General features: G+C 59.6%; 1 protein-coding gene across 1 annotated transcript; it reads left to right on the top strand.

Annotated features, from left to right (window-relative positions):
* Positions 1-347: 347 nt before the first annotated feature.
* Positions 348-8,870, top strand: Nt5dc4 (5'-nucleotidase domain containing 4). The gene is given in 20 exon segments (XM_077105170.1): positions 348-448; positions 997-1,079; positions 1,163-1,193; positions 1,195-1,269; positions 1,338-1,393; positions 1,396-1,441; positions 1,670-1,783; positions 2,099-2,192; positions 2,331-2,388; positions 2,570-2,679; positions 2,854-2,886; positions 3,472-3,508; positions 3,511-3,596; positions 3,824-3,890; positions 3,996-4,166; positions 4,794-4,826; positions 4,829-4,844; positions 5,172-5,232; positions 7,838-7,915; positions 8,802-8,870. Coding segments are annotated over 20 exon segments (1,419 nt in total).
* The last annotated feature ends 1,013 nt before the right edge of the window (positions 8,871-9,883 follow it).

The raw sequence follows: 9,883 nt of genomic DNA, 5'->3' as shown, positions 1-9,883 counted from the left end.
GGGGTCTGGGGTGACGGCAGGTCCTGCCTCCTAACTCCTCGGCCTTATTTATAACAGGCCTCAACTTTCCAGGCCGTTGAGGTCTCTGGACGTGTGAGCCCCAGACATGCAGGGTGGCCCTCCCGGAGTAGCTGTCCTTCCTTGGTCCCTCTTGCACCCTCCAGAGCACAGGAGATACCTGCCTGTCTGGCTGGCTCCTCCCTTTGAGGAGGGCAGGGGGCTGGGAGCACAGAGTGGGACTGGCTGGTCAGTGGGGTCCGAGGCTTCTGAGGGACAGGGCAGCGGCTGGGCCCCGCTGATAGTGTGCGGGAGGCTGGGGGAGGGACCTCTGCCTCTGCCTCAGGGTCATGGCTGCTGTAGACACTGTGGCCGGGGGAGAGCCGCAGGAGCCCAGCCCGGGCTCCAAGGGCCTGGCCTCTCCAGACCCGATGAAGAACTGGTACCAGAGGTGAGACGGGCACTGGGAAGGGCTGGTGGGGGCCTGGGCCTGGGACCCCCACAGGGCAGAGTGGCACAGTGGCTCGTCTAAGCTCACAGGTGGGAAGAGACCCCCACAGACAGACCTTCCAGAGGTCCCAGCAGTTCCCCTGTCAGGCAGAAACTGACAAGACACCCCACAGGGAGTCCCCACCTCTTTGTGCCTCCACAGGGGTCTCTGTCCTTCACCCTTGACCAAACCTGTTGACCTTGGACGCAGTGGCTCCAGTCCCGGAGGTGACAAGCTCCCACACTGTCAGCTGTGTGTCCTCACCCCTGGGAGTGGGGGAGCATGACGTGTCCTCCATGGGAGGCAGCAGCATGGCTCCCTGCTCACATCTGGACCCATGGGCACGTGCTCTGGCCTGCCCTAGGACACTCTGGGCCCAAGGAGCCCCAGCCGGCTTGACCCACCTCCCCCTTATTTCTGCCACTGCAGGGGTATCGGGGACCCACTAGCAGGGTCGGGGACTCTGAGGGGACTCACGGGTGAATCCCAACATATCCTTCCCCCTCCAGGACTTTTGTCCACCACAGCCTGGCGCTGGGGAAGATCCGGTGCCTCGGCTTCCTCATGCACTGCACCCTGGCTGGAAGGGGGGGCTGGAGCACAGGATACCTGAGGCCTGGGCAAAGGGGCAGGCAGCCAGGCACCAACCGTCCGGTCTGCCTGGGTCCTCTGTAGCCTACCAGTCCCCCACCTACGAGGCGCTGTCCTCGAGCTGTGCTGGAGTGCCTGGTTTGCACTGGGTACCCACCTGAGTTCTCGTGCTACTCCTACACCCCCACCAGGTGAGGGAGCTTGGCCAGGTGGGAGGCTGTGGCCAGCCCCGGCACCCCCTCCCACAGTCCCCATGCAGTCTCCCCAGGGGACTGGTGTTTGACGCACTGTATGGGAAGCTGCTGAAGGTGCATGGCCAGGGGACATGCTGGTGGCTGCCCATGGCTTCACCTTCCTCTCAGAGTAAGGGACGGGGTGGGGGTGGCTGGAGGTATAGAAGGGATGGCCAGGGCCCAGGCCATGCTCTGGAAGGTACCGGGAGGGAGCGTTGGCTGCACCCAGCCCCCTCCTCCCCAGGGCAGAGGTCTGAGCTTTGACCCCAGCAAGGGATGACCGTCAGCGCTTCACGTCCACAACACGCTCTTCAACCTGCCCATGAGTGCTGCTGGGGGCGGGGGGCGTCCTTGCCAGCTCTGGCCTGGGGGCGGCTGCCTCACTCCCCGGGCCGGGACTGACTGGCTTCTCCGTCCCAGAAACCTATGGCTGCCTGGTGGACGATTTCGCTGGCTGCTCCCGATACACCAAGTGCGTCCTCTGCCCTGCCCAGCCCTGGGGTGACCAGTAGGACACTGCTGCTGCCCAGCAGCCAAACCCCAAAGGGGGCCCCACAAGGGGCAGAGGCCCTTCTGAGGGCTTGGGGGACTCTGGGAGCTTAGGAAGAAGGCCCATGCAGGGGGCACCCAAGCCTGCGGCCTGTGCTGCCCCAGGGGAGCTCAGCACAGGTGGTCCCTTCAGAACGACCAGGACGTCAGCCCAGTGTGGGGGCCACTCAGGGTCAGGGTTGGTGGTCCCCTCGGGCCTGCTTACCAGCCTCCCCTGTCCTCTCTTGGCCTATCCCAGCTGTGACACTGGCTGTCAGCATGGGAACCTCTTCATGTCCTTCTGAAGCCTCTTCCAGGATGTGACTGAAGCTATGAATAACGTCCACCAGTCGGTGAGTGGCCCAGCACCCCAGGACCTCTGCCTGCCTCCCTTGGCTTTCCTGGGCAACCTCGAGGCCCCCAGTCCCCGCCGCCTTTGCCCTCCTCCCACTGAGGACGGTGGCTGTATGGAAGCTCTGCGCCTCCTGCAGGGCTGTCTCAAGGAGAGGACCCTGGACAACCTGGAGAAATAAGTGGAGCAGGACTTGAGTGGCCACAGGTCTGGGGCTGCGGCTGCCTCCTGCTTTTCCAGGGCGCAGGCCGCCCAACCCTGGTCATCTCCCTAGAGGTTACACGGAGCTCTGATCTGCTGCTGCTCTGGGTCCCCCGGCCTGGAGCCCACCTGCTCTGGGAGAGTGGGCTGTTCAGCTCCCGGGGGCTGAAACCCTAGAAAGTCATCCGTCTGTGCAGGCGCGGATCCTTGTCCTGCTCGGCAAGATAAAGGAGGTTGGGAAGGTGTTTTTGGCCACCAGTGGCAGCTACCAGTACACGGATGGGAGTGTGCTGTCCCACTCCCGCTGGCACCTCGGGCCCGAGTCATGGCCTCGGAGGAATGAACAATCCCACCGTCTCTCACCCGTGGCCCCAGGAGGCCACAGTGGGGTAGGGCAGAGGCAGGTGTGGCCCCCTGGCTTCGCCCAAGCTTGCGCGCTGACCATGGCCTGCCCCTGCCAGGCCATCACGACCTACCTGTTTGCTGCTGGTGAGGTGAGTATCCTGGGCGGGGCTGGGGGGGCTGGGCGAGGGATGGGGGCCAGGCCTCCTCTCTGTCCAGCCTCCTCGGAGTAGGGGCAGACAAGTGAGTGGTCATCTGCGTGGCTGGCCTTGCTGGAGCTTCCTGGTGGGGGAGGGCAGGATTACTCTTGGCTTCCTGGGGGTCATAAAGAGGCAGTCAGGTGTTTGGGGAGGTCTTGGGGGGGTAGGGCAGGTGAGGTGAGAGTAAGGAGGGCCAGGGGAGGGGAACAGTTCAAACCCCGGACACAGGTGTGGCTGGGCCTTGCTGTGTGTGTGACATGTCCCTGGGCCTCTCTGTTTGCTCTGTGAGGAGCCCTGGAGGCTAATCTAAGACCCCCATGATGCCCAATGCCCACCTCCAAGGGCACCTGTTGGGCCCCCTCCTGAAGCCCAGCTTGGTTGGGGGTGCTGAGTAAGGGGGGGAGATCTCCTGGTTCCTGGGCCCACGGATGTCTCATCTTGCCTGAGGCTGCCACGGGGGATTGGCAGGGTCCAGTTTCCCAGGCTGTGTGTGTCTCCTGTGTGTGCACATGCCTCGCCCCCTGCCCTGCCCCACAGGCTGAGGACCCAGCCAGGCCCTGGAGGTCCTACTTCGACAGATTGTGGTGGACACACAGAAGCCCTGCTTCTTTGCAGAGGGGATGGTCCTGAGACAGGTCAGCATGATAATGGCAGGTGCTGAGGTCCTGTCTACGTTGACAGGTGGTTGGAGGGGAGACTGCCCACTCTTAGATGTGACCTGTATGTGTCTACTGCCCTCCACTGCCCTGTCTGTTCCTGTACTTCAGGGCCCCACAGCATCCTTCCTCCCTCGCCCTTGCCCCCAAGGCTGCTCCTGCCAGCTCTGCCCAGTCCTCCTGACCAGCACAGGGGCTGTGTTCCTTGACTCAGGCCCACCTCTGCCCTCTAGGACTCGGCGAAGCTCCTCGTGGGCACTTACACTGGGCCCCCCCAGCACTGTGCTGCCCACTCTGGAGGTACAGCTCTCGCGGTGCCCATGGCCCGCAGGCACACCCTGGCCAGGGTCCATCTCCCAAGCTGCCTCAGCAGGGAAGGAGTTGTGACCTCCCTCTGTGGGGCAGGCTCGTGAGACGTGGTGTGCGAGGTACTTGGGGTGCGGGGGAAGGACATCCTGTACATTGGGGACCACATTTCTGGGGACATTGTCAAATCCAAGAAGCAGCAGGGCTGGCGGACTTGCCTGGTGGTTCCTGAGCTGTCCCGAGAGCTGGGCATCTGTGCCCGAGAGAAGGGTGAGCCACAGAGACTAGTACCAGCAGAGGGTGCTGGTCATCCACGCTGCCCATCCTCCTTCCCCTTTTCCTCTGGGGGGTTGGTGGCGACCAGGAATCTTGTCCACTCTGTGGTTTATGAAGGTGAATCTGTTTAAAAACAGGGAGACAGACCAGAGAGGTAAAGCTGGTTGCTCAAGGTCACCCAGGTGGTGGGCGCCAAGCTGAGATTCATTCCTCATCTTCTTGCTCCAGATCCGTGAGGCTTTTCCGGGACTGGGACTTCCTTCCTCAGGCCGCCCTCCCTCTGCCCGAGGCCTTTGGGTTTAGAAGGTACAGGCTTTCCCACCCAGGAAGTACCTGAAGTCACCCTGGGGCAGGGGTGCTGTGAGCAAGACAACTTTGTTCTGTTGTTCTGAGCATTGCTGGGTTTGAGTCATTGCCCTGTGACTTCATGAGGGTCACCTGACTCCCGGGATGTCTTGATCACCTGTCCTGCGGAGCCTGTGTCATCCCTGTTTTGCTCTGGGCAAAGTCTTAATCTGACTTAAGGGGTCATGATATTACAGGTAGGGGAGCAGAGACCCCTGGCTGGGGCCTGGCAGACCCCGCTGTCACTCACCCTATTGCTCCCTGTCTGGTTTTCAGAGAGGTCAGAGCAGCTGAAGAGCCTGGACACACACCTGCTGATCTGTACCAGTAAGAGCTCTGGCCTCTCTGGGGGTGTGGGAGGCTGGGAGGACAGGGGTGGAGAGCTAGGGTCCCATGCCCAGGCCTGGCAGTGAAGTGTGAGCCAAGGGCTCTGGAAAACCAACAGTAGACTGGACTATGGGACCTGCTGACCCCTTGAGATACTCATCTTCTGAGACCTCTAGGCCTTTCCCAACCCACGCAGCATGGACTCACAAACGTGCACACCCCATCCCTGCACCTCCACTGGATGCCTGTGGGTATCCTTGCCCCTCCACAGCAGCCAGGGAGGTATGTTCCCCTCCTCCACGGGTCACATGGCCATCTCTGCACCAGGCATATGTATGGAAGCATCTGTGGGCTGCAAAACATCAACTCCATCAAGAAGGAGATTCAAGTAAGTGCTGGGTGGTGAGTGAGGGGGACCAGCCCAGTAGGGGAGGAGTCCCAGGAGCCCAATTGTCTGAGTCTCCTCAACCTTGTCCAGTGCCATCTGGCCTTGCTGTCCAGCACGTCCCCTGCTGGCCAATACTGAAATGACAGTGGCGTGCTCTTGAGGAGGGCTCAGTCTACAGGCTTGTTTCTGCCCTCTGTCCTGCCATTTTCTCAGCCCCTTCTCTAGGAGGGCTTGCCTGCTGGGCTGGGTCTTCATGTGGCCACCTCCCCAATTATGATCCAAGTCTGCTGTTGGCCAGAGATGGGGCGTGAGAAAACGTGATTTAGTACCAGTGAGCTGATGGGTCCTGGGAAAAGAGAAGGGAGGACATTGCCATGACTTTACTGACTCACTCGTCACTAGAGCTGGGCAGTTCTCACAGCTCAGGCAAAGGAGTCAGGCGGCCCGGCAATCCCAGGCCCAGCTGGGACCAACAATGAGGGGTTTTGCAGGCACGAGACACACGAAGCATAGCCGTCTGCTCACCCCACAGTCTTAGGAGGTGGGCTGGCAGGGACTGTCTTCCTTCCTTTACAGATGAAGATTCAGGGCACAGAGAGGGGGAGATAGGTGACCTTGGGGCCTGGGAGGCAATGTCCCAGCTAGTTCTCCAGGCCCTGAAAGCGGGGCCCAGTTGTGCAGTGCGGGGCTGCTGGGGGGCCTTGGGGCTGGACAGGGGGGCCTGCCCAAGTTCTTATTGTCTGGCTGTGGGTTCAGTCCTGGGTGACCACTTTCCGGGACCAGGCAGGTCACTGAGAGGGAAGCCTAGAGTGAGGCCGGTCGCAAAGTAGGGAGCTCCCCATTCCAAAAGTGTGCTGTCTGTGGGATTACAGCCTTGAGCTCTTTCTCTGCAGGTGGACACAGGCCTGGGTCCTCAAGGAGGAGAGGGTGAGAGAGGGCCTGGTCTGAGCAGGGGTGCTTGCCCTGAGGGTGGGCACCCAGTGCCATGGGGGTGCAGGTCAAGGTGGGCTGGGGTCTTCATTCATGTGCTGCCTCTGACCAGAGGTTCACCCGGGAGCTGGACCTGTGCTAGGGCACCATGGGCAGCCTGTTCCACTCTGGCTTCCGCCCGACCCTCTTCTCCGGCCAGCTGATGGGCTACGCGCACTTCTACACTGCTACCTGCCTCAATGTCCTGCGGTTCCCACTCAACTGGCTGTTTAGGGCCGTCCCGGAACTGGTAGGTCTCTGCCAAATCTTCCCGGTCCTCCTGGGAAGAACCCATTGGTCCCCAGCCCTGCCATGAATGTGCAAGTTTCCCAGACTCAGTCCCTATCTTCCAGACATAAGGGGTTCAAAACCTTGCAGATAGCTGTTTGCAACTAAAAACAAAACAAAACAAAACGCAAGATTTAAGTTTGACAAGAAGTTGACTCTGCTGGGGACACTCCTCCTCAGGCCCAACCTCAACCCCTGCTTTAAATGGAGACCCACCTCCTCACCAGTCCTTGGTAGTAATGCGGCCAGTCACAGGGAGGAAGATCTGCTTCCACCTCCGGAAGCACAGGGTGGCCTCCAAGGAGCAGGCAGCAGGTGGTACAGTAGAGGCTGCAACTCCCCCGACCACCCCCAGACCAAGCATGCCCCTGGGCTAAACTCCTGGAAGCAGGGATGGCTAGCGGCAGCGGGCAGGAGCTGAGCAGTAAGGGCCTTCCCTGGAGCGCACACATGTCAGTCTCCCAACCAGCCATCATGCTTCCCTCTTCTGAGATGCAGAGTCTGTGGCTAAGGATCTGGACTGCAGAGTGGTCTTCAGGATTCCCTATCCCTTCTTTCCCCAGTTGCCTTCCAGATGTTTAAGAGGGGACCATTTACTGGGAATTGGCTATATTTCCTGCCCTGGGCTGGGTACTCTTCAAAGATTCTGCTCAATATATCCCAGCAGCTAGGTGCAGTGGAGCATACCTGTAATCCCAGCGGCCCGGGAGTCTGAGACAGCAGGATCATGAGTTCAAAGTCAGCCTCAGCAAAAGGGAGGCACTAAGCAACTATGAGACCCTATCTCTAAATACAATACAAAATAGGGCTGGGGATGTGACTCTGTGGTTGAGTGCCTCTGAGTTCAATCCATAGCACCCCCTGCCCCCAAATCCGGGCAAAGAGAGTCTTATCATCCTCATTATAAACCACTGGTGAAATCAAAGAGCAGAAGATCTACAACACTTGCTATCACCCAGAGAGACCACAGGGCTTGGATTTGAACCCAGGGCCGTCCAACTCTTCTGTCCCCTGCACTGGGCTGTGTCTCCCAGAAGGGCTAGGCTGGAGGGCTCCCACTGGCAACACAGGGTTGGGGGTTCCCAGGTGTAACCACCTGTGCCATTAGCATAAGAGACCAGAGAGGAGAAGAAAGGGCGCCCCCAAGTGGCCAGGTGAGTCATCTAAAGAACTCTGACCTTGACGTTGCTGGCTTGAAATAGGTTCAGTGGTCAGAACCCTCCTCCCCCTGCTGACCCTCCTGGGCTCCTTCTGCAGCTGTGGGCTGGGGACTCTGCATAACTGAGGAATCCTGGGCACCTTCCCACTGAGGGAGTTGCTCCATCTCCACCTGTGTTTGTCCCTACAGATGCCTTATGAGACCATCATGGAGCAAGAACAGGCCAGTCTGGACCCGGCCTCCTGCTTGCTCTCCTGTAGGCAGAGGGTGAGTGGCGGGGAGTGGTGGGGGGAGCTGCCTTGCTGGGCTGAGGACCTCAGAGGCCTGAGGCTACCAAGGGCTGGAGCATTGAGAAATCTACAGGGGCTTTTTTTTGGTTTTCAACTGGAGTCATTCTTGAATACTTGTGTAGAAATACATATTATTATAAATGGATTTTATTTTCATTTCATTTATTATAGTTAGAGCATTAAATTGGTAATTTGAAATTGTGGAGATAATTATTTATGAATTTCAATTTAGACTAGAAAAGGGGGGGATTTAAATATTGACTTTCAAAACGGGGCATTAGGACGACAGGCCACAGGTTCTGCCCAACAGGGCTGAGCTGTTGTTGGTGCCCTGCACCTCTGCAGACAGCTGCTGGCCCATCCCCCCACTAACCTTTCCCTCAGGTGCTCCAGGCGGCCTTTGGGGACAGGGAGGACCCGTATTTCAGATCATTTGATGTATGGGCCGAGACAACCGCTATCATGAGGGGCAGTCGTGGTCCCGAACCCTGTGCAGGGTCCTTGCTGCCAGCCCAGCTGTCCAGCTTGATTTTTAAAATGTCACCTTTAAGCTGGGCGGTACCCGGCTTAAAGGTGACATCTTAAAAATGTGTTCTTTCACCCGCGTGTTTCGAGCGCCCCCTGCTGGCCAGAAGGCAGAGAGGCATGGAGAGAGGTCTGGGGAGCGGTTTCCTGCCCTGCCCAAACCCAGCCCAGCGCATGCGCTCTGTAATCAGGGTGTCAAAAGCTCTCCAGACCCGCTGCCGGCTACCAGTCCCGAGCTCTCGGGCGGTGGGAGCGCGGGCTGCGGTCCCTCCGGCCCCTTAGCCCTGGCTGGGGCCACTGGGTGGAAAGGTCCACGGCCGCTCTCTTCCTCCTGCCAGGCTGCAGGCCAAGAGGGCGCCGCGGACCGGCGGGCGGCGACGGCGACCCCGTCCTGGACTAGGGCTTGAGCTGCTGTCCAGACAAGGGGGAGTTACAGCGGGAGGGGCAGTTGGTCGAAGCCTCCCCACGGGCAGTTTTAGACCGTGGAGACCTGTCTGGCTCAGCCCTGAGCTGCGGGGCCCGGCCAGCGTCTTTATTTCTTTTTTAAAATAGTGTCTCTATCACTTCGATTGTCACACAATGAGAATAAAACCGGACTGGCTGAAGATGGCCTCCGTGACCTTCCCCAGCCCCGGTCCAGACCGCCAGTTCGCGGTGCCGGCGTCTGGAAATGTGGAGGAGCCCTGACTGCTTCACTGCTCAGTGCCCTTCACTGGTTCACTTCGCTCCTACTGTGGCTCTGTCCCGGTGCTGTGGGCTGCGTCCCCTGAGGCTGGGAACGGCAGGGCGCACCTCGAGGCGGGGGCGCGGGCGTCTCGTGCTGCTGTTCCCTAGTCTCTCTTGCTGCGGTCGGCAGCAGCAGCGGGCGCGCTGGCATGTCTGAGGACAGCAGGCCAGCGCTGGGTGTCCCCTCTGAGCAGGTTCTGTGCATTAAGAGGGGTGCAGGTCTGGCGGGCCAAGGTTCTGCGGCCAGGACCAGGCGGCTCTGGCCTTGTGTCTTCAAACACTAGATCCTCTTGGGGGGCTGGAGGAGGGCATTTGAGCAGGAACACTGCACAGCTCCCAGTTCAGGTCTTTCCTAAGTGTCGTCCAGGAGCCAATACTACGAAAATCCACCCTTAGAATTCCTGCCCTGAGTAGAGGGAATACAGAAGAGGACTGAGGGATAGTCAACAGATGTGACTTTGGGGACAGGGAGGGAGGGGGAGAGAGAAGGGAAGAGAAGGAATAAGGAGGAGGAGGGGGAGAGGAGAGGAGGAGAAAGGAGACCAGAGGGAGGAGGCTAGAGGAGGGGAGGGTCCCTGCCTCTCTTGGGCTATACCTGCTCTCCCCTGGCCCACTGACCTCTTTCTCAGGACTTGACTGTTTACATTTGTGAATTTGGGGTCAGGCCCTTCTGGCTCACCACTTATCACTGGCA

The sequence above is a fragment of the Callospermophilus lateralis genome, chromosome 14, assembly GCF_048772815.1.
Source record: "Callospermophilus lateralis isolate mCalLat2 chromosome 14, mCalLat2.hap1, whole genome shotgun sequence".
In the NCBI taxonomy this organism is placed as follows: domain Eukaryota; kingdom Metazoa; phylum Chordata; class Mammalia; order Rodentia; family Sciuridae; genus Callospermophilus; species Callospermophilus lateralis.
This window is presented reverse-complemented; position numbering and strand designations above follow the sequence as displayed.